At 43.2% G+C, this 24,757-nt stretch overlaps 1 protein-coding gene across 4 annotated transcripts in view; it reads right to left on the minus strand.

Annotated features, from left to right (window-relative positions):
• The window catches only part of IQGAP2 (IQ motif containing GTPase activating protein 2), a 1,048,054-nt gene that overhangs the window by 560,799 nt on the left and 462,498 nt on the right, over positions 1 to 24,757 (minus strand). For all 4 annotated transcript variants that reach the window (XM_085632282.1, XM_085632281.1, XM_085632284.1 and 1 more), the window contains exon 3: positions 10,722 to 10,878. In XM_085632282.1, the coding sequence (XP_085488408.1) occupies positions 10,722 to 10,878 (157 nt within the window). The remainder of the gene's footprint in view (positions 1 to 10,721; positions 10,879 to 24,757) is intronic.

Raw genomic sequence — 24,757 nt, forward strand, 5'->3', positions numbered from 1 at the left:
CAGCAGGATGAAAGAAAACTAGACCCAAGAAGTAGGTGAGGGATGGGAATTAAGAGGAGGAAATGCTGTATTATTTTACAATGTAGTGCAGAATGGGTTAGCCTTTGATGTGCAGGATAATCTTAATATTGTGTCATTGGAAGCCAAGCCCTGGACAGTGATACAGGCACATATAATTCATTTTTGTAAGAAGGGGAAAGAGAGAAACAAGCAGGAAGTGACAGCGAAAGCAGCAGTTAAATTGGTACAGCACAAATTGAGAAAGGGGCAGTGGAAGGAGCTGTAATAGCAGCCACCACTCAAATGACTACAATGACTCCAATGTCTATGGTATCGATCCCTCGGACCACCCAATAACAGTACCCAGAACAGCAGGCTAATGCAAGGACACAAAGAAGTAGTATACGAGGAGGAATAGGAAGAGTCAGGATAGGTCCCCAAAGGATGGATAAAGTATGTAATTACTGTCAAAGATATGGCTTTTTTGTTAGAGACTGCAGAACTAAGAGATGGGAAGAACAAAGTGGAAGGACTGGAGTATACAGTCAGCCAGGAAATACAGCAGTACAGCCACAGTCAGATCCACAGATAATATATGTACCTCAAATGCCACCACATAATGTACGGCAATCAGTAGTGCCTCAAAAACAACAAGTGTTGCAACAGAAAGGTTATCAACCACCCCCGTTATGGTGGACAAGGAGGTGTGATTGTGAGAGGAGGAAATAGTCTCTAGACAAATTATGTGGGAGGATATGTGCAATGAAGGTGCCCACAGAGTATTTCCATGTGTTCCAGTAATGCCAGAGGCATACAGGCCAGATGAGAAACCCACTGTGAAGCTAGCTATCATTAACAAGAGGTATGCATTCCTTTGTAGGCACAGGAGAAACCCAATCTTGTATTAGAGAGAGATTCTTCGGAAAAGTAATGAGGGTTCCCTTTACTAAACCAGTGAAGATGGAAATAGGAGGGAGGTACATTGATGGCTGTTTTCTGTTTCCTCCAGCTGTCCCAGCCAATTGATTAGGGAGAGATCTTATGGGCAAGTTAAATATGACCATTCATTTTGAGTCTGATGGTACAATGATTTATTCTAACCCTGGAGTTTCACCTTCCAGGATTGTGACAGCAGATTCCTCTACTGGAGATCAAATTAGAGCGTGATCGGTTTATATATAAAAATTTGACACAGCAGTGTAAATAGTCATAGCAGAGACACCAGAGTTACTAGGAAGGGTGGTTTCCTTACCTATAGAGTTCCTTCACCAATGACAAGGGCAAGATGCTTGGATTCCCGACAGTTAATTAATACTGTAAAAACAGGCTTAGAGGTAACATCAACATATGGTGCTCTGATAGACAGTGACCATAACCATGTTTTATGTACATGTGCTATATTCATTGAGCCAGGCAAAATGGTTAGGGAAATATTTGATGATATTCGTACTTCACGCATATATGCAAGTTTAACATACACCTGTAAAGGGGAGCATTTGACTATTCGAAAGAGGAAATGGGGGAAGAGTGGTCTCATCCACTTATCTTTAGATGGCGCGAGGGAGGTAGGGGCTGTAGAGAGTCTTTTATATTCTCAGTATCTTTGAAGGCCAGGCCTTGATAAGAAACAAACAGTCATGAATCCATTTCTGCCACTTGGAAGCCAACGTTTACATCTCCAAATAAACATGTGTTAGAAAAAACAGATGGTTAATCGCAATCTGTGCGCCTGCGCATTCTTGCGCCTCTGTAAGTGTGTGTGTTTCTGGTTGTGTTTAATTATGAGGGAAAGGGCGCAGCTCAGTACAATATCAAGGCTTATGAGCCCTCAAGATGATTTCAAACAGGTGTTATTTACTACCCTACTTACTGGCACTGGTTGCATTCACCCCTTGAGAAATAACACGAGATGCCAGCATTCAGACGGTGCAGTAGCCAACTTAGCTCTTTCTTTAACTTAGGTGGATCTATGTTGCAAAGTTGAAACTGATATTTGATCTATGTAAACTTTTTAAATCTTTGCCTTATCTTCTCCAAACATGGCGAATAAACTGTGGGGTGAAATGTAAAGGTATTACTGTATGTAATATTAATATTTGCAGGAATTCTTCACTCAATTTCAACTCTCCCATTCATTTTCTTATTTTCAAATCTTAGGGTAGCCACGTTTCTTACAAAAAAAATACCGACAGTTTGTTTACGTTTTGCTATTCTGGCATAGCCAGGAGCTGGCATGAAAAATAATTTGTGTAAAAATGTCAGGATTCTTTTGTGACGTGCCAGTTATCCCTTTGTTGGCTTGAACAACAATATGGAGAAGATATTAGACAGACTTTAAACACTTTTTATATCTGATATCCATTTGTGTTTTTTTTATGTGTATTTTTTAGAAAGGAAAAATACAGGATTTCACTGTTTTCCCACATTTACAACGGCCTGGACTTGAAAATGTAGGTAGGGCCGGAAGAACACAGTCAGGTGTCAGACTCTATGTGTTGGGGAGATAAAGAGACTCTACTCACCGTGGGGAGCTTCCCCTGTCCCTAAAATCGAACTGAACGTTGATAAATATTGTTATATCTCATTCAGCTTGCACAACACAATAGCCACCATTGAGCATGTGTGCCACGTCTCTGTTATCACCCACCTGGTTGTATTAAGGTAATACAGATCTCATTCCCCATCCATGCTACTGGTCACTGTTCGCAGTGACGTGCATTTCATTGCGCTGGCCTGTATTGTACTGTATTATAATGTTGTATTGCCACGCCGAAGAGGATCATTTTGGAACGGAGTGGAATGTACTTAACAGTATTGCATTTATTTTTTAAATATTTAACATTTTTTAAACAAAACAAGGAATACAGGCATTATTACTTTTAATTCTCGTAGCATGTGGTTACTTTCTTTAAGCAAACACTGATTTGTGACCTCAACACAGTCCACGTTTGCCTGGTAAGACATAGGGAATATATGCATTTGCACTGCACATCGGACTGCATGTCCCCTGTGAGCAATTGCATACTACGTTGAATGTCACATTAGGAAATAGGAGCTTGGAGACTGTCCTGTGACAGTCCCAGGAGTATGCCTGAAAGTCTGTGACTGGCACAACTTTCCAGACATATTACTGGACATGGATGGGAATTCCAAAAAGGGGTGAATTTACACCTGTTTGCATATATATTTACTACCTTTTGGAGAGCTGTCCCCATGGCCTTGTTGCAATTTATATTTTAAAGTATTCAGCGATGTCAAACTTCATAATGGCACCACAAAATTTCACATACATGTTGTGTAGGTAGAGCTAAGAAGAGGTACATGAACCTAAGTGTGATTGCAAGTTGCCGCATAAACGGGCACACATCTGTCAAAGCAGGTCAGACACAGACTCAAACTGGCACAAAATATCAGTGCACAAACACGGGGTGAACTGTAAAAAAAAGTATATTTTTAGGTTATGCCTACCGACAGCACAAACAGTCTAGTTGTTGAAGAACTATAGTCAACTTACAGTGGACTTTCACCTCCTGTTGCTTGCAAATGATTGGCTTAATTGTCACTTTCATTTGCTTGCTGATGGCTTGACTTCTTCTGTTTGTCTCTCCACTTGAGTATATCTGCTTTACCATCCTTTAGATTGGCTGATTTATACAAACCAATTTTAGGGGAACAACATTTTTTTCTTTTTGGTTAAGCACACCATGAAAGTGCATGTGGTGAACCAGTTCTCTCGCTTGTGTCCTTCTGCCTCCAATTATGTGCCCCTGCCCTCCATGTTGCCCTCTTCCTCACGTGCTGCTTGTTCTCTTGTGTGCTTATCTCCACAACCCTCCCACAGTCTATGTTGTACTCTCCCTCGTTTGCTGCTCCCTCTCATGTGTTTCTTCCCCACTAAACTACACATCCCCATGCTCAGTGTTGTTTTCTTCGTTATCGGTCTCTCCCTTACTCCGTGTTGCTATCTCCCGTATGTGCTGTTTCCCCTCACCTCTCCCAACAGCTCCTTAATCTGCTCCTCCTTTGCCTTCCCCATTCTGCAGTTCTTATTTTTAGGTATTCAGGTATGGAATTCAAGCTCCACCCATTTTCCGCCGATCCTTTCAATTGACTTCTGTTACTGTCCTTTGTAAATGGTGGCTTCTGATTGGTCAATAGTCTTAGTAGTCCCTCCTTAGTACCCACTTTTCTCCTGTTGTCCCCTCCCCAGAGGACTGCCCCGGTTACATGTGTTGTTACTCTAGATGTTTTAATTAAAGCCTTTGAGCACTATTTTCTTGAATCACTTTCTCCTGCCTGCTGTTAAAGGTAGGACACGCCCTCCTCCCTAAAGCTTTTTTTTTTTAAACCAGCGCGACACGCTTCAGCTAAGATAATAGCGGCCGCGCCCTTCTGTTCTTATTTACGGGTCACCGAACTCAGCCGCACCCCTTTTTTTTTCTATTTCTTTACTTTTGTTACAATCGCAGCACCCGTGATTTAGCTTTAACCATCTTAAGCTAAAGCACAGGTGCCACGATTGCTTCAAAAGTAACTAAATAAAAAAAAAAAAGCATGTGTCCACCATTTGTTTTTCATTTGTTTACGTTTGTAGCAATGGCAGCACCCGCGCTTTAGCTTTAAACATCATAAAATAAAGCGCAGCACCCAAGCATCTTAAGCTAAAGTGCGGGTGCTGTGATTGCCTCAAAAGTAAATAAATAGAAAAAAGCATTTGCAATGCAATAGTTCTCGCATTACTGAAAGTTTCAGCTACTGGCGTCGCATTATTATTAACACCAATAGCTCATACTTTCAGTAATGTGAGACCTGTTGCAATGTAAATGCTTGTTTAAAAATGCCGTTTTGCAACTTCTGTGTGTGCTGCATTAAGCAGCACACATAGAACTTACAAAAGGGCATTTAAAGATTGTTTATCCTGCACATAAACAATCTTCCCCTGCACGCAGACACCCTTGCACTACTGTGCAAGGGTGCCTATGTTGGCGCTGGGCTGCTAAGTGTAGCACCAGCGCAGTGCGAAACCCAGGGCTGCACCATATTCTTGTACATAGTTAGAACTGCAATAAAGAATGTGTAGAGAATTAGGTTAAAGTTTAGGGTCCCAAGTGACTTCATGTTTTGTAACCAATGTTTAACTTTTAGTTAATTTAATGTTTAATCTTTTGTAACAAGTATTGTCCGATTGTGTATAAAAATAGCTGCCTATGAAGCAGCAAATTGAGATTGGCTGTTTATCTGTGTGAAGATGGTCACTTTGGAGAAATTAACCAAAATATAGCTAATTGTTGGGGCTTTTCTGGAAAACTAGGAAAAATGTAGTGTAAGAAATCATTATAAAAAAATTGCAGCAACAAAAGGTTTACTATGTTAAGATCGCCATCTTTCCAGCTTCCAGGAATAAGCAGAGTTGTTAAAGAAAAATATATTTTGTACCACAGGTTTTGCATTTTCTAACTGGTGGTTCATTTTGTCTACTATTTGTATTTGCAACCTGCTTGCAGTTGGTGGTGGAAACCATTGTAAACATATGGATAACCCCAAAAAGCTATACATTTCTGATAACTAGACACACATTTTTAATTCAGCAAAGGCTCATTTGTGTAAACTGCTTATGCTGGTCCCAAAGAAACAATCTGATTAAATTACAAATAATAAAACGAAGAAAGAAAATATAGCAATTAGTGACAAAGTTTTCGCCTGTAATAATTTTCCGCGTTGACTGATTTTCAGAAGTAACATACCATTACATTTATTAGACCTTTCTGGTTGCAGGGATATATAATGTTTGTTGGTTGTCTAAAAATACTCAACACCCCTGAACTAACAACTGAGCTGCAGCTTCTAATGATTTTTCATTGTGTATCAACCATGCAGCAATTAATATGTTAAAATCTAAAGAATTAAAAAATGAACGAAACCTATGTATATTTGAAATGTGCACAAAATACGTATTTTAAGAATAGTGGGTATTTGTACATTCCTGAATTTGTGGTTATCCATACTACCATGTGACTCAGAGTGCATTTTGCAAAATGTGTTCTTTCTTAAACACTGGCGTACATTTGGAAGCCAAAAACGGAGAGAAAAACAATTGGCAATAACAAATATTCTACTAGTCTGTGTTCCAACACTTCTCCGGCCAACAACAGTAACTGCCTAAAAATGTGGAATGGAGACATCAAATTGTTGGCATAATAAAATTACGCTTTCTGGATTTGGGGGCAGCTGTTGAATTTGGTCCTGGCTCGGCCATCATCCAGAGAAACCTACCAAACCCAGACATTTCTGAAAACTAGACACCTAGTCCAGGGCAGAGTCACCTGTATGGATTCCACTATGTTTTCTTACCAAGAATGCCCTGCTAACCTAAACCTTTGCCTGATATTAGGTACTTTCCTCGCATCTCTGTGAGGGAAAGTTAAAGAATCTGCTGGCATCCACAAAATTCTCATCAGCAGTTTTCACACTTCTCCAAATAAAAAAAGATACCCCACTTGTGTGGCTGGGTCTTGCTCATTTGACAGGAAAGGTTCCAAAACAAGACGTGGAGACATCAGATATCTGGCATGTAAAATGACCCTAGCACCTGCGACCAGACCAAATCAAACAAGGGACAATGTAAAGACCATTTTAAATCTGGTGTCTAGAGCAGAGCTCACCAAACATTTTAGAACCAAAACCAAATTCTTAGAACAACGATATTTCGCGACTCACCTAGCTTTAATGGACATGAGGCGGGTAATTTTTTAATGTAACTAAATCATTGTGTAGTAGCACACTCATTTACAGTCGGCACATTTTCCATTGAAAAGGCTGCTAAAATTTGCACAGACGTTTAGTTTTAATGATAAAACTATATTGCACACAAGGATAATGTGTGGAAATCAGGTTTCAGTGTTATTATTTATGCATCACCCATTAATATGTCCTGATTTACTGGGTGATTTGTATTGCATCTATTAAACTCTTTGTTTCCATCACACTTTAGAATTACAATGTGCTACACTTTTGCTTGCCCAACTGATGAATGTGTACAGCTCATTTACAGGTATTTACATTGTATTGTTACAAAAATATTACATCCTGAAGCGTTTAAATTCACACTCCCTGTACCCAAGCAAGATTGTTATATAATTAACTTTACTTTTTTTCTCTGACTTCAAAGCAAGAGGATTTTGTAGACACCACTCCCCAAGTAAAAAACAATAAGCAGCAATTTGTCAGAAGACATAACCAGACATTTGGCTTCGGTCTCTGAAGCACAGCAAATGTGACAAGATAAATATAGAATTTAAAGGCATCATTATTTATTGCTTGAACTTTCACGACTCGCCACAAATAGGCTTGTGACCTACCAGTGGGTTGTGAGGCACAGTTTGGGAAACACTGGTCTAGAGGTTTTCAACACCACACAGGTAGCATACTGGGAGCAAACCTCTCGATCTGCTTCTTCAGGAGCGGGGGAGGGGCAGAAAAACTGTATGCAGCTTCAAGAGTTAGAGAAAAACCCTGCTCCAGCATTCCATTCTGTGCATGTATCAGTAAATTGCAGTGTGCTTCACTTCAAGTGAGGAACCTGCTGCTGTGCCTCTGTCAGTAGTTCCATCGCTGATAGCTCACATGCTGCCTCTGTCATACCAAGCACAAGGCAGTGATCCTACCTACAGTATCTCCTTGGGTGAGGGCAATGCGCAGGAACGCAAAACAAGTGCTTGGAACCTATGTGAAGAACTGCAATAAGTCTTAAGCCTATTTCTTACTCAGCTCCAGCTTACCTGCAGGTTTGTATCTAATCCACACCTGTTCCTTATGCCTCATATGATCAGAAGAGAACTTGATAAAGCACTCTCCCACATAGCATCATCTATGTAAAGGGTTCAATATCTAAAAACAAGCACACCTCCAGAGAGCTACAGCAGGATCATCCCAACAACATTCAAAAAGAAAAATCCAGCGGAAAACCTTTAGGCTCTTGCAGTTCAAAGAGTTGAAAAGTTTACCCCAAAAGACTAAGGCAACAACAGGACCACCTTTAGTTCAGAAGAGCTGAGAAAACTGTCCAGTTCTGCTAGGCACTCACAACCCTCACCTTTCGAATTGCATGGTCACCCAACTGTCAGTCGACTGTAGTCGGAATTTCTTTCCAACAGAGCCTTGCGCTTGCTTGTCCAAGTCACAGTCCAATTTCCACAAGAATTGGAATGCTCCTCATTATGCGCTGTGAACGTTCCCAATGTACTCCTGCTCCATGTCCCCTGTACCCTTCACCTGGCACTCTGAAGTGGATTCTAGCTGCATAGAGGGTGCCTTGCAAAATACAAATAAACTAACCTTGAGCAAAGGAAACTTTTGGTTGAAATGAAGAGCCAACAAAGAAGCTAGGGAAGAACTCGCACCACAACAATAGGCGTATTTAAATGTTTTACAGAAACTGTTGGCAGCCCAGATTTTAATATTTAAAGCATCTCCCTGCCTTCTGAGCTATGTATACAAAATGTTATTCCACCAAATAAGCCAATCTTTAGTATATCACATTCTTCGTTATGAGAGAATGCATTCTGGATGGTAGACTCCAAATTTCTCCTGAATCATCTCTTAAGCCATCCAACAAACTACATATATTCTCCTGTAATATATCCTGCCCCATCTTCAGGATCTTCTTAATTTTATAACATGCAACATTCTGATTCTTAACTATTGCAACCTCGAACAAGACCTCCTTCCAGCTGTCTTACCTCTACCAGATAATACAAATCTGCCTACTACATTATTAACAGGCACTCAGCACAGCATACCACAACATCACAATTTAAGAACATGTATCAAAACAGCTCGTATCACCTCCTTTGGATGAGTAGAGGACTTCTCTCTCTGAAGATGTGTGAGCATGTGGACACATTCACATCAACTTGCCTCCTACTCAACCTGCTATAATCTTCAATGCCCCTCACATTGCAAAGGAAATATCCTAGATCCAATTAAGGCAACCACCAACAATAACAACCTTGAATCTTGTGTCAAACTAGACTGGACTGACCATATAACGATTTCATTTAATGGTCTACCTGTTCAATGTGTGATTTTCTTTTTTTTTTGCAGAGTTTTATATAGCGCAAACTTGACCCGAATCGGGTATCCGAGCACTTTACATAGCACCAGTTACGTTACATAAGGACAAACATTCATTTTGGTTAGGCACGGGGAGATTAAGTGATTTGCCCAGAATTACAGGACGTTCAGCGTCCTTGCCGAGACTTGAACCCAGTTCCCCAGATTAGAGGTTGACCGCCCTAGCCGTTAGGCCAACTCCTCTCCCCTAATAAACTTTAGCTCAACTGTTCCACAACTCTCAGGAGTTCCCTAAAAAAATCTCTCTAGATTTGTTGCACTGTTCTCATCTATCCCAGATACCACTAACAAAGTTACTAATTACTACAATGAAAAACCTCTAAACCTGATAAATGAGCTTGTCTCCCTCACTTTAAACATAATTAGGCCATTCGTGCTTGAAATATTTAAACATTAGCAAACATGTTAGGCATTAAACAAATATGGAGGAAGCATTAAACCTACAATTCCTTATCAGCAGAGACATTTACAGAGACCTAGCTATCCACAAACTCAAGCCCTAAACGCCATAAAACAGATCAGATGCACACTGAAACATCCTGGAATTAATTTTCAAATTGTCAGATACTCTAAAAAACAAACTCCAAATTATTTAATTCTAATGTATTCTATTTGTATATTGTCTCATACCCCAATGTCGAGCACCAAAGCACCTTAATTGATGGGTAACATACTACTCAGTGGGGGAGTGCAAGTGTGTTGTACTTGATGTGAGCCTCTGTGCAAAGTGCGTTGGTGTCTTAAGTGAGTGACCTGTGTGGTGACCCTATTGTGTTTTAGTCCCGGTGCTTAGTGATGCTATGAAGACAGGGTGTGTGAGAAATAAAGCATGATCAAGTTATGTTACCTGGACCAATATTACGCTGTACTCCCAGGTTGAGTTTATAGTGATTACTGAACGTTTTCAGTCCTCCTCCCATGCTGTATATACAGCAATTAGGCTAACCAGACTATGAAGCTTGTAGGTATCTGATGATCTAGGGTATTGAGGGGACAGAGCTCCACTTGCATGGTCACCATTTACACAAAACCTCTAGTCTGTGGTTGTACACAGAGGGATCATGACTATCCACTAACCTACCTTTCCAATCCATCTGAACATGCGGATATGTTGCAAATACTTTGTCCACAACCAATCATAGTACAAGCAGACACCACTCACTGATCGACATTCGGATACATGCACAGTCAAACTATTGTGCAAACCATGTGGAAATCAGTCTTGCTGACTATAAAGTCAAAGTAGTAATGATTACATCTCATTATTGAAGCGTCCACCTAACATGTTTGCCAAAAATTAGCTAGCAGTTAGTTGACTTGTAAATTTATTAACTAATTTAAAACGCACTCTGTGCACTGTTCCTTTTGTAGTAGAATTCCATTTCATGAGGAACGGTTTTAAACATGTGTTAATGTATGCATTATATCCTTAAAAGCAATCTCTATTTTAACCAAGCACATACCAATGTACACAGATTATAAAACACCACAGAGACCACCACGAGAACATTAACCACAACTTTGTGTCAACCAAACACATCACAGCATTCTTGACTTCCATATGACAATTCCACCAAAGCCCAAATTACCTTATATCGAATTTGCTCTGAATCATAGATTTTTTTTTCAGAAATCATTTTTGGAGCAAAGAATTTGCCCAACTTAACTAGGTAAACTCCATTTCGTAGGCCTTCTTCCAGTTCAGTAGTGGGTGGCAGTTCTTCAGCTAAGCAGGCCTCTATCCACCTACAAGAAAAAAGAAATGTTTTATTGTAGTTTTAACTTCGCAGTCAACATTTGATGCCTCAATTTGTAGTCACATGCCTTTTTCAAGAACCCCAAATCTTAGTCTCGCCATTGGAACCTATTTGTTTTGCTAATGGTTCTAACCATGCTATACAGTGACCCCCGTGCTGTGAAGCATGGCTTTTAAAAAAGGAAAAAAAGACATACACCACCAGCTGCGTAATGTTTAAGGCACGCACCAAGAATGTGCGTGCCTACAAACTGACACAAGCACTTTTTTTCTGTTTGCCGATCAGAGCTGGATTGGTAAATAAAAAATAATTAACATCGGTAGGAGAAACAACCTGAGGGAAAGGGAAGCAACAAGGAGGGAAGCAACATGCAGGGGGGAAGCAACATGAAGGTGGAGCGCAAAATAACTGTGTGGGCAAGTGGGAAGAAGCAACATGGGGGCACAGGGAAGGAATATGGAGGGGGAAATGAACTGGGACAGAGGACTGTGAGGAAAGCAAATGGATTAAATAAAAGGAGTGCAACATGGAGGTGGGTGAAAAACCAAGCAGGCACAAACAATAAAGGAGTGAGATATGCACTCAAGCTCAGCTGGAGTGCATGGGAGGTGAAAGAACAGCACAAGCATGGGGGAGATGTTCACAAGGTACACAGCTGAAAGCACACACACGCTTGTAGTGTGCTTAAACCAAAAGAAAAAAGAAGCTCCTGAAAATAGAATAGAGAAAGGTCACAAGAAATAATTCAGAGGAAGTGAAGCCCACACAAGGTCACAAATTAGAATCAGGCATGCTCTTAGTCCTCTGTAATCTAGCAATATATCTCCCAACAGACAGTGCATCCAATGTCTTATGCAAGACCTAAAAACAGCACCTCTCTGAAATAACTGAATAAGTATATTATTGCCCCAACGCCTGAAAGGATTTTCACCAAATTTGCCAGAACGCTAGATCCTGATCCAGAAAGGGTGCTTTTTGTGATTTGGTGTAAATCCGTTCAATAGTTTTTGAGAAGTTACCGTTCTAAATGTATAGCTATTTCAAGCCACAGTCCTGACAGATCTAAAGATAAGGTCCCTTTAGGACTTGCAGACTCATTCCACTATCCTGGGAAAAAGCTAAAGGAAAAACATATACGGGACAGGGTAGGGATATCCTGACTCCATAGGTTTGGTGAGTGGGTGCAAATTACCTCCCATTTTACATCACTCATGGCATATTTTATGACACTATTGATAGCATGCAACATCTGAAATGACATCATTGATGACAACACTGTGCATAGCAGAGGCACGAGTTATAATTACTTGAGAGAACTCTGACTGGTGAATATCAGTGGATTTGTTATATGAAATTATTAGGAAAAACATTGTTTTAAACTATCTAACATCCCTCTAGCCTTTGGTTTGACAGCGACGGTCAGAGTTTTTTTTAATGTAAAGTAAAATATTACAATTCCTAACTATGACATCACTTTAACCTTTGTCTTCTCAAATATAAAACACATGTTAACAATTTTATTGATTGCTCATTGTAGGTGGCCCGACCAGTTTTATTTATAGTCCCTTGTGTGCCCATCCTGCCTAAAAATACTTCTATAGACAACTGCTCAAGCCTTGTACCTGGCATGCGTCTTAGCATAGGCAGAAGCAGCTTCCAAGACACACAATTCTGTAACTGGTGTGCGCTGTGCTGGGCTGTGGAGATGGGGCCTCATTGACAGCCTTGCCCAAAGTATTTTGAAGGTCATCTAGAGGTTGCCGTGCATTAAAAAAGTATGGGGCAGTGGCGGCTGGTGAACTTTAAAATAGGTAGGGGACGTAAATGCCTACACTGGAGGGTCCTGGGTAACCATAATGAGGTAGCCCAAAGTCCCTGGGGTGAGTTTGGGGTTCTCTCCTTCCCCAAGAAAGGATAGTTAAAACATAGATGTCAACCACTGCATTTATGGCATTTTCCTAAATTATGTAACACCCCAATGGTTCAGCAAGTTGATACGAGGAATTGTTGAAATATACTAAAAGGTCAGACTGCAACAGCAGAAACTATGTACTTCACTGGCTTTGTCCACCAGAAAATAATTCTAACAGCAGTAATTCAATTGCTAGGAGAGGACAATGCTTTTATCACACCATTATTATTGCCTGCGCTGCGTCAGTAGTGACTCACTGATCTTTGACTATGCACAAACAGAAGAGACGGAGAACACTAAATACTGCAACCAGAACATGCCCTGTGCAGACAGGCCCATAGCGTTTCCCTAATTTACAAAATATAGAAGCACACTGGCATAGTAAAGCCACCTGGGGCCCACATGCAAACAGGAAAATGTGACCTCCTTGCCTCAAACTGGCTGTGAAAACAGGGGTGACGAGTGCCCCTCACACTACAGGGTCCTAGTGCAAATGCACCTGTTGCACTATTGGTAGCTACACTCATTTAATCTCAAGTGCTCTCCGCTCCGATGTTTGACAGGTTTTTTGCATTCTGGTTTGTGTGGTAGTGATAGTGGTAGAAATAAACAGGATTATCATCAACACAAAAAAAAAGCCAGTCGCATGGATTCGTAAAAACCGAAAAGCTCTATGAATTTTGCATACAGATTCTTTCACCAATTTAGCAGGCCTTTTATTATACAGCCTGGATTATTTCACTAGTTTTACTGACAGGTTTAATTGCAGGCCCCGTCCTCGCTTTCTACTAGGCGCAAGACCTCCTACCCACCCCCCAGGCTTTCCTAAGGCACGCACTTATGCATATAAACATATAAACTGCCAGGAACACATTCACTGACAATCCTACTGACATACATTCACAGTCACCGGCACGCAGACAAACAAACAGGACACCCACATTCACACAAAGTAAAACTGCAAAATAAGTAATATACCCGAGGCAGACATCTTCACAACAAGCTGGCATAGCTTTCCCAGCAGGGCCCACAATTTCTGAATGGCATAACTCTGGCAAGCAGATCATCAGAGCTAGATCAAAGAGCTTCTACCCAATCAGAAGCTGGGATAGGGTTAGAGGTAAACTCTACTCTGACTTCTGATAGGACGCATGATGGATGGACAAGCCCTGAAGCGCCATTATCTGACATGCTGCACTGCGTGACGCTAGTACAGCATGTCAGATATGTATTGTAATTTTGTGGGGCTGGGCTGTAATAGCGCCCGCCTGACATGTGCAATACAACTAGTAAAGCCCTCTTCTGCAGCTAAGTGGACATTACATTCTTTAATAGGCAAACGATCTGAGATTGTTTGCAGATAATTGCTTCAGGTGTTAAATGCAGCTTTTACATGGAAACAGAGAGAGGCAGTGGGTCGACACCCTAGCACCCCCTAAGGAGGAGCCGCTAATGGTATGGGCACTGTGCTCCTAAGTGCAATGGGAACAAGGAAAGATATGCGGCAAAAAAATAGCATAATATTCTGCAACTATTTTGTTGACCTTTCACCTTCAGGTAAATACAAATAAAATGAATCTAAAGCTTAGATAACAAAATAAATGCAAGTTAAAGTAGGTGGAAAATGTATTATTTTGTGTTATGGAAGCTCAGTTGGTTAATACGTTCACTACAGAGGTCTCGGTCTGTAACCAGATGTCCACAGAACTGAATCCTGGTTGGTTCATATTTCAATTTTGTTAAACATACATTTGAAGAAACATGCAACCAGACTGTACCTACTGCAGACCTTTTTGTATAAGTTTTCATTAGACAGACACACTCCACTGCTAAATTATTCAGCTTTTACACACATTTACATTTCTTACAGGTAGCCGGCACCCTGACAAGGCTGGTTACTTCTTTCACTGTCTGTCTCGACCTTGGCTTCATATAACAGAATGCCACCTTCCTTTCAGCCAGAGGCACCGGATACACATTTGTTTTATTAACAAAAAGTATGGAAACTGTTATTGTAAAACTAAAAAAGATTGGAAACATCCTTTTCAATAGATCCCACTCACATCAAACACTGAAGTTATCTTAACGCCATTTATAGCTACAGGGTGCTTAGTTGATTTTTTCATTGCTACTACCGTCTTATGGTGGTGCACTATATCTGCTTAAGCATCCCACTTGCAGCTTCCATGAAGGACCAGGGCCCAGATGGGGAAATATGTGAAGGGGAATTCCTTTATCTACATAAATAATAGGCCAGTAACCTGAACCTGGATTTACTGGCAGGGGCATAATGCAAAATGATGCTCCCCCTCAAGTCTCACAAACCACAGATGTTCATTGGCCTTGGACTGCAAATGCATAGCCCCTTATTCTATGTGGTAGACTAGACTCAGAGAACAGCCTGTACGCAGGGATAACCAACTAGCTCACAAGTAGGCTGCAGACGGTCCATAACACAGCAGCCAGACTAGTCCTCAAACACCGTCACCAAGCCCATATCACACCACACCTTAGGAAACTGCACTGACTTCCGATACACAAGTACGCACACTTCAAACTCCTCACTCACACCTACAAAGGACTCCACAACACAGGCCCTGCCTAGCTGAATAGCTGCATTCATTTTCACCAACCTTCCAGACACCTTAGCTCTGCCGGTCTCTCACTATCACACACCACACTCGTACAGAAAAGCAGAGCAGGGATTGCACCTTCTCATACCGGGCTCCTAAAGCGTCGCACAGCCTCCCACAACAGAACTGAGCCTCCTCCTCTCTTCTTGATTTCCACAACAAGCTGAAGGTCTGGCTCTCCCAGTAAGCCTCCAAGGCTGGTCTCACACACTTGCTACCAAGCGCCTGGATACCTTCACAAGTGATAAGTATGCTATAAAATCACCAATAACATAATATAACCTGTAGATGTGTGCTTCATCAAACAAGCATATGTTGTAATGTCCCGATGAACAGACTGAAAACTTACCTTTGGTCAGCAGTCAGATAGAAGTGTCTTTAAGAAAATGCAATTATAAATATTTTGTGAGTTCATTGTCATTTCACAAAAAGAATATTCAGAGAATTTACAAAAATAGTTGTCATCTTTAAATAGCTGCGAAAACTGGTTCTAAAGTGCTTTGAACTGAAATCTCTTGAAGCTACTTTTTAGTTCTCAAATCAGCCATTCCCCTTTTTAGGTCTCGGCTCGAAGGCTGCGCTTGCGCAGTCTCGATCCGAGATTTAATGACTTGGAGAAGAGGGGCTTGAACCCGCCCCTCTTCTCCCCTGTTCTCCATTGGCTGGCCTCTTGAATGCTGGCCAGCCATTGGAGAAGAGGTCCGTCATTCCGATTAGGCCCCGTCCTTTTCGGATTCGGGGGCGTGTTTTTTTCAAGAAGTTTAATTATCTCCTCCAGCCAATGGCAAGAGGAGAGTAAAGGAAAACACGCCCCCGATTTCGAAACCGCCACTGCGTTTCTCCGAGGCATTTCTGCTCTGCCTCGGAGAAAGGCAGTGGTGTGTTTGATAGCAGGATGTCTCCTTTCCTATGTGAATTTTTTTTGGGGGGGCTTGGTGTGTGCACGATTGTGGCTCCGTGTTTGTGCACGTAGGCCATGCTGCCTCCCACTTGTTTTGGGGGGCTTGGTGTGTGCACGATTGTGGCTCCGTGTTTGTGCACGTAGACCATGCTGCCTCCCACTTGCTGCCTTGCGTGCTGCCTGGCTTGCCCAGTTGCTGCCTGCGTCCGCGTTTTTATCAGGATGTTACATTTGCTGTGTGCATGCCTCCTCAGCAGCTGTGTGAAAGCTTTTGGTGGGCTTGGTGACGTGTGCACGATTGTGGCACCGTGTTTATGCACGTAAGAACAGGCTGGCTCCCAGTTGCTGCCTGGCGTGCGGCCGGCTTTGCCCAGTTGCTGCCTGCTTTGCTTCGTGATTCGCCTACACGTCTATTTGCAAGTGACGTGTCTGAAACAGAAGTGCTTACAGCGTCGAAGCTTGTGGTTTTAAGACCCAGAGGCTAAGTCGGGGGTTGATGCTTGCTGGCGCGCGGGGCTCTCCTGTCAGCGCGAGGAACGCTCAGCTGATTGCCTTGCATACAATCCGTCGCAGACTCTGGAGAGCTCACGTCTAGTATTTATCCGTTTTAGATTACACTAAAAGGATTTCAAGATTCCTGAATAGTGCATGAAAACCTCCTCTTGGAAACCACTGCCATGTTCTCTAATCGTGCTTGTGAAACCTTGAGCGGAATATTTCGGTGTCTCACCAAATGATGCCTTTGAATTTCCGTTCGTGCATCGGACGAGGTGTTCGCAGCTGCCGGCCACTAGGTACCAGCAAGCCTCCAGCCTGAATCGGGTTAGAATTCATATTCTTTGCATGTATATACATTCTGTTCGCTGGGGCGCATTTATGCGTTCCCCCTTGTTTCAGTACACGCAGAGCTTGGCATTCACCTCATCTCCCCTCCTCTCACTTCCTGACTCCCTCCGTCTAGCAGACTCCCGATGCGAAAACTCGCTTGGACTTGGCTCTAGGCAGCCACCTGAAGACTCAGCTAACCAGATAGCTCCGGATAGCAAGTCTAAACGATATTTCGAAGAGTTGGGAGAGGGCTCCTGCCCTCCTCACATCATTCGAACTTGCTAAGCACTTTGAGTCGTCCTTAAGTTTGGGCAAAGCTCTTCACAGGTCACCAATATAAAATATTTGATTCTTGGCAGTATTTCTGAAGTCTGTCCTGTCACATTTAGCATCACTGCCCAGTTTTGAACAGCTTTCTAAAAAAACATTTCTAAAAAAAAATCGTCTACTTGTACTAATGCAATAGGTATCACATATGCAAAAAAAAAGCTAATGCCAATAGAAATGACAATGCCATCTATTTAGGGATACAAAAATCATAAAAAAATAATGAGCAATACCAATAGCCTATCGTACGATGCTGACGTCATAATTTAATGTGTGGCTGGCTGCACAGATGGGATTTGAAATAAATAAATGGTTGTCTGACGTCTAGATCATGTAGTTTAAAACGTGCTAACTGTTTTGTAAGGTAGTTCTCTCGGTTCCCTAGTTTCGGCTTAAATTAATGGCCCTAAAGCGCTACATGCAGCGAGGACGTGGTTCCTTCGAGGCGCATGGCTCTTAAAAGGTTTTTGGGCCCTGGTTTAGTTTTCAGGGCTCCCCCTCTGAGGGCTAAGTACACTTTAAGGGGCTGGGAGAAGGCTTCCCTGGGGGGGCACATTATCGCCCCCAGGGCGAGGCATGCTGGAGCGTGCACCGCCGGTGCCAGTCTCCGCCTCGGCGCCCTGCAGCGCTACCTGCGGCCGGCCGGGGTCTGGTGCCGGCGGCTCCCCGGGGGTGCCTTCACAGCTGCTCCCTAAGTGGTTAATTGGCTGGGAATGGGCGGCTGCGCCCTGCTCCCGCCACAGGCCCGGATGTTTGCCCTACGCCTTACCTGCTCTGTTTATTTGCAGCCAGAAAGCTAATCCCTGGGGGTCATCTGGACAGCGGTGTTTGAAGTCCGTACAAGGAAGTCGCTGCTATATTTTCATTTTTTAAATATTTTAGCAATTGTACAATTTTTACCCTAGCCTTGTGAGTTATGTGTAGATTACTTTTACCTGGTTGTAGAAGGCAATGAGTTGGTTGTGAGGGTTTGTAATGTGACACCCTCCGCTGCGAACACGAGGGTTGTTCTTGTTAGCTCGAAGCCCTGCTGTGAAGTAGGTGTTCGTGGAGTTAAGGTCCCATGAATTAGTTGACACCTCTGCAAAGTACTCTTTTTGCCTACATAGTAGGGGCAGGTGAAACCAGTTGGTTAACGTAGTACGTTTAAACCTTATATTACAGTGCAGGAATGATATGTTTTAAGTTTTTTCCACTAAAAAAGGATGCATGCCCAGGTATTGAGCAGTGACCATCAGCTAACAAGCATTTACAATGCAACGGTCTCGGCATTGTTAAAGTTAGAGCTATTGGCATTGCTCATGACAATGCCGTTTCTTTAAATGTTTTAAAAACAAAAAACATAAACAAAAATAATGTCATGAGCAATGCCAATAGCTCTAACTTTACCAATGCCGAGACCATTGCATTGTAAATGCTTGTTAAAGATATCTGTCAGCAGCTTATAACCATTATCAAGTTCACTAAAGCATGTTTGTTGTGAACATATCAAGTTTGAATAATGGGTTTAAAATGTACAATTCATTACTCTCTTTTCTTGTATTGGCTCTAAAAATAGCTCTGCCCCATTGTCTAAAGTGTTTCCCACCTCCCTTGGTTCACCTGTTAGTCCTGGGATGAGAATATAAAACAAGCATTTACAATGGAATGGTCTCGGCATTGTTAAAGTTAGAGCTATTGGCATTGCTCCTGACATTATTTTTGTTTATGTTTTTGTATTTAAAACATTTAAAGAAACTGCATTGTTATTTACAATGTCAATAGCTTAATCTCTCTCAAATGCGAGACCTATTGCATTTGCACCCACACACAGCGCCACACACACAGCCACCCACACACACAGCCACCCACAGAGCCACCCACACAGAGCCATTCAAATAGAGCAACCAACACACAAATAGAGCCACCCACACAGAGCCACCTACACACACAGAGTTACCCACACACAGAGGCATCCACGCATAGAGCCACCTACAAAAAAAGCCACCCACACAGAGCCACACACACACAGAGGCACACACATAGCCTCCCATACACACACACACACACAGAGCCACTCGCACTTACACAGAGCCACACAGACATGCTGCTGACTTTAAACATTGCATTCTATTTATGTTCTTTCTGTCTCTTCTGTAATTTTCTGCTGAGGAGCCAGGCGCGCAACACCCATTGGGCTCACCAGGCTTCAGCCCCCCCCCGTCGAGCCCCCCCCCCCGTCCTGTGTGACAGCCCGGCTGAGACAGCCTCGCGGGCTGGCGTCCGTCTAACTGCAGCCGCACCAGAGTACTTCACGGGTCTTTAAAAGACCATTTACTCGTTAATGAGGCTTTTGTTGTGTTTTCACCCCTTCTTACAGCCACTCTGCCTATGGCTGGAACACTTAGGCCCCCCCCCCGAAATCTTTTTCAGCCCCCCCCGAAATTTGGCTCTAGTTGCCCGCCTGTGAGGAGCACTGTCATTCTGTGTACTCAGGTGAGGTAAAATTGTAGTCCTTCTGCTATTTTTTAAAAGGAAAAGTGCTTGCAGGTTCCTGAGGTGGGGGGGGACGAAAAGATGCACTATTTGTAACAGTACCTGCTGCATATTTTATTCTGCAGTTTTCTAAAGCGCGACCTCGTACTGATGGTATTGGAGCGCTTTACACGTACACCAGTTACATTACCCATGGACACATTAATTTTTTTTTTTATTAAAAAGGCAATTTAAATGATTTGCCCAGAATCGCAGAATGTTGAGCCAAAGCCTAGACTTGTGCCTGGTTGCCGAATTCCATAATCGGCAGCACTAGCCGTTCCACCACATCCTTGTATGACGGGGCTACGAGAATTCCAAAGGATGCCAAATATTATACAGCATCAGGTACCCCGGCCCAACAATTAAACCCAAATCCAGCTAAACCGTTATAGGAGAAAGGCTCAGCACCCAAGAACATGTCCGGAAGAGCCGCATGAAAGCGAAGTACTCAAGGCGCTGCTCGAGGGCTGTACGCGGAGTGTCCCTGGCGCCTCCCGTACTCACATTGGGTGTGTCATGGCGTTCGACGATCCGAGGGAACGGGCAACACGGCTGACTGAATGCGACTGGGACCTCACTGCTTTCCTCTCACGCCGTCCCTGCCTTTCAACCTCCCGTTCAACCAAAGTGTTTGGACGATATGGAGAGTTCTCGGCAGACCTCGGGTTTTTCTTTATTTAGCACTTTCGGTTTCGTTTTTACTTGGCTGGGTGGGTGGGAAGACTCCTGATCATCACATGATTGTTGTGGTCTGATCTGTGTTTACATCGTGCGCACCGCCTGGCGACCTAGGAACAGCACTAAAGAGCAATTAACATTCTTTCATTCTGAGTGGTTGAGATAACGTCACTTTCGTTACAACCATTTACCTCCACAAATAGACATAGGACACCAGACCGAGGAGCAACGGGGATCACGCCATAAACACCACCGCCTTTCTCCGAGGCGAAGCAGAAATGCCTCGGAGAAACGCAGCGGCGTTTTCAGATTCGGGGGCGTGTTTATTTTTCTCTCCTCTTGCCATTGGCTGGAGGAGAGAAAAACACACCCTGCAAAAAGCAAAGAAAAAACACGCCCCCGAGTCCGAATAGGACGGGGCCTGTTTTGCGAGACAAGCCTCTTCTCCAATGGCTGGCCAGCATTTAAGAGGCCAGCCAATGGAGAAGAGGAGAGAAGAGGGGCGGGTTCAAGCCCCTCTTCTCCAAAACGTTAAATCTCGCGAGCGAGACTGCGCAAGCGCAGCCTTCGCTAGCGGAGACCTAAAAATAGAATACCAAGGGGGCGACTTGCCTGGTGAATTCTTGGCCCAGTTTCCATGGCCTAGGACAGGAGAAAAAAAGCGCCTTTCGCCAGGAGTTTTAAACAAAGGAACAAGATAGGGAAAGGGCAGCCTATTGTAGAGAGTTGAAGTACCATTTGTTTCCAACATGTTCAAAAGGGTACAGATCTGAGCAGACTAATGCCGGGCCCATGCTATTGACATGCTGCAGAGTCACACCCGTCTTCATGTGCCCAAGACATCTCTTTAGACCATATTAACTTATATCATTCAAGTTATTTGACATACCTAGAGGCAAGGAGCAAGGGAGTGCTATACAAAGAACTATGTCACAGAGCATCTCAGAGATGATGAGATAGTGTGTGGTTTCAAAAGAGACGCAATTCAAGAAACCCAGATTTGATGAGTGAGTTGGGTATATGAAACTAGGAGAATACCACCCCATTGGTTTCTTTCAACACAGGACATTTTTACCGTACATATATGCACTCACAGAGGCAGTTGGTCTGTCCTCTGAATCACCTTAACTCTTCCTACTCTCACCTTCGGCATGATCTTATTGAAGGAATACATTTTCCCTTAAACAAACCAACCACATTTTACTGTCCTTATGTCTTCTTGAACAGATTCAGATTTGAGCCCAGCCTCTTGAAACAATAGTATTCAGCCTAATCACTGAAACAAAAACTCAAGAACCTGTAGGTCTAGACATTCATCAAAGCGTGAGGTTGAAAAATCCCTTGAGTAGGTGCTTTTTGGGCCGGGAAGGCGTTTTTGAGAGCTCTGCCAAATATCAGGATGTTGTGCCACACCTCTAATCAGGTGCAAGGAAGTTTGAGTGTAAACCATTACATAATGGACCACAAACACAAAAAGCACTGACTAAGCCAATGACTCTGGCTTTATTATGCCAGCACATGTTAACATGGGAATTCACAAATACTGTTTCCATGGTTTCCATGCATAAATGCTGTTTAGCACATTAAATACTGTCCTACTATCTTTTCCAACTGCAGGGAAAAGGTAGCAAAAATTGATTCCTTTCTGTATAGAATGCATATGTGAGCTAAAGAATTGAACGTGGCTCGATTCCCTGAAGATTCATTGAAAATCAAAGCCACAACATTTCCTCTCAATTCGAATATACCCATTGCTATATTCAATTACCTTGTGTATCATCATTTGATTATCACTTGAGAATCATAACTAGTATCAAATATCAGATACTATTGTATTTGATTTTTTCTTTTCATATTTTGAGTATTTGAATTAAGGATATCAAGCAAATTCACATATCTTTCCTGTATTCAGGCAATAAGAATCCTGTTCTGATTACCGAATAAATGTTGCATGAGAGGAATGCCTATGGTGATTTACTGTGTTTTTAACTAGTCATGTAACTTTACAGGCATTAAATATCAATGCTTTTAGAGCTTTTTAAAAAAAATAAAGCATGTCTATTTTTCCTTCTTGTGTACGCTTGGCCTTCATATAAATATATCCGAACTTGTGCAGTAAATGGTTAGCTGCCTAGGGATTGGTTTGTAAAATTGTGTTTTTCCTGCCCTAGGAGCTGTTAACAGTAGCACAGGGTCCGGATTTAAACATTAAATGTGACAAACAGCATGATAATTGAGTGTACTTTTCAGATGTGAAACTGTCACTCATGCAGTCCAATGCAAACACTTCCTGGAAGGTGGACTAATGCACTTAATAGACAATAACATGATGTGAAAGAGCAACCCCTGTGAGTGTAACCAAAGATATATATACATTACCCACTGGCAGTCACCAGTAGGCAATTATAGTTAGGACCTAGTTTCCATAGGAAAAGTGTTTTTTCTTTTGCCAATTCCTTTAGCCGGTTGACGAATCTTCACAAATATTTTTAAACTAATGGCCCACTCACTTCAGCTGCTGTGTTGAAAGTTTCGGGGTGATTCCTCAAGCGGGGGCCAAGAAAAAGGGGGTGTCCCAAAACGCGTTTTCGCCATGTTAATTTCCATAGGAAACTGTTGACGCAGCTACAGCCCGAACTGCTGAATGGAATTACACCAAATTTGGCAAAAAGGTAGCTCTTGGTCCAGATTGCACTCTTTTTGTTAAATGGTATAAATCCGTTCAGTAGTTCCTGAGAAATTTAAAGATTTCTCAGATATCCCAATATGGGTGCAGAAGATCCTCGAACCCTCCTAAACTCGTGCCTGAGATCTGATTGGCTGCCAACACTTCAAACCAGGAAGTGTTGGCAGCCATCTTGGGACTCGGCTGAACCAAGTCACAAGAAAAAAGTCAGAATACATTAAAAAAAATAAGAAAAGGGGGCAGGGTAGAAACACCCTGACCCCCAAGACCTGCTCAGGGGGTTCCTGGGACCCCCAAGGCCCAAAGCATATTTTGTTAAAATATTTTGGCAGGATTTGCATTGGATCCGCGAATCTAGCCGAAAACTTTTAAAACACAAAGCGTGGGCTCCCGTGCTTTGTCCCAGGGGCAATGATCTAAATACATGTGGGGACCCGCGTGGTCCCACCGCAGCCATCTCCCTGGGGCTATGTTCATTAATTGTGGGGGCCATGCAGGCCCCCACGGTTCAGGGACTGCTACCTCCCCAGTGCTATATTGAAGAGATGGGCAGGGGCTTGAGCCCCCTCTCGCAGCCCCAGGGACCACCACCTCCCTGGGGCTTCAATACTCTTGGAGGGGGGCAACGCGGGCCCCCTCGTGGAGCCGTAAATTGCCATGGGGACCGCCACCCCCGAGGGCTGGCTCCAGCAATGTTCGGGGGTACCCACCTCCAGACTTTGCAGTTTGCTATAGGATGGCGGGAACACTGCTCCCACCATCGCATAGCAAACAAGTTCTCCACTCTGAACAAGTGAGGGCATTTTGCTCTCACTTGTTCTAAGTGGAGCTCTTTGCTTTTTATCCCAAGGGAGCTGCATGACAGCATCTCACTAGGGGTAAGAAGCCATGCCGGCTCCCGCAGGAACCTTCAGGCTCCCCCCCGCGGTCCCAACCATCTGGCCATGCCCTGGAGATGGGGTCTTGGGGCCGAAAATGGCCCGGGAGGGGACCTGCTCAGCCCCCTCCGTTAAAATAAAATTGTAAAAAACGGCCTGGCCCCGGGGGATGGGGTCCCCGGGGGAAAAAAATTGCCCGGGAGGGGGGCCGCTGAGCTCCCCCCACCCATGTTTGTTTTTTTAATGACCAGGACCCGAGGGATGGGGTCACCGGGGCCAAAATTGACCTGAAGAGGGGGGCACCCCTCCCCTCTAAAATAAAATAAACAAAGGTCTAGCCCCGGGGGAATGGGGTCGGGAGGGGGCAAGGAGGTACCCTTGTGACCTGGGAACCTCAGAACTAAGGCGGACTTCATCCCCCAAGCAGCAGTGCACCAGGAGGCGCGTTAGCAGAGTGGTGGAGAAAGGGGACGTGGCTGCTAACCACCTCTCAGCAATCCAGCTGTGT

Source organism: Triturus cristatus, chromosome 2_1, assembly GCF_964204655.1.
Source record: "Triturus cristatus chromosome 2_1, aTriCri1.1, whole genome shotgun sequence".
NCBI lineage: Eukaryota > Metazoa > Chordata > Amphibia > Caudata > Salamandridae > Triturus > Triturus cristatus.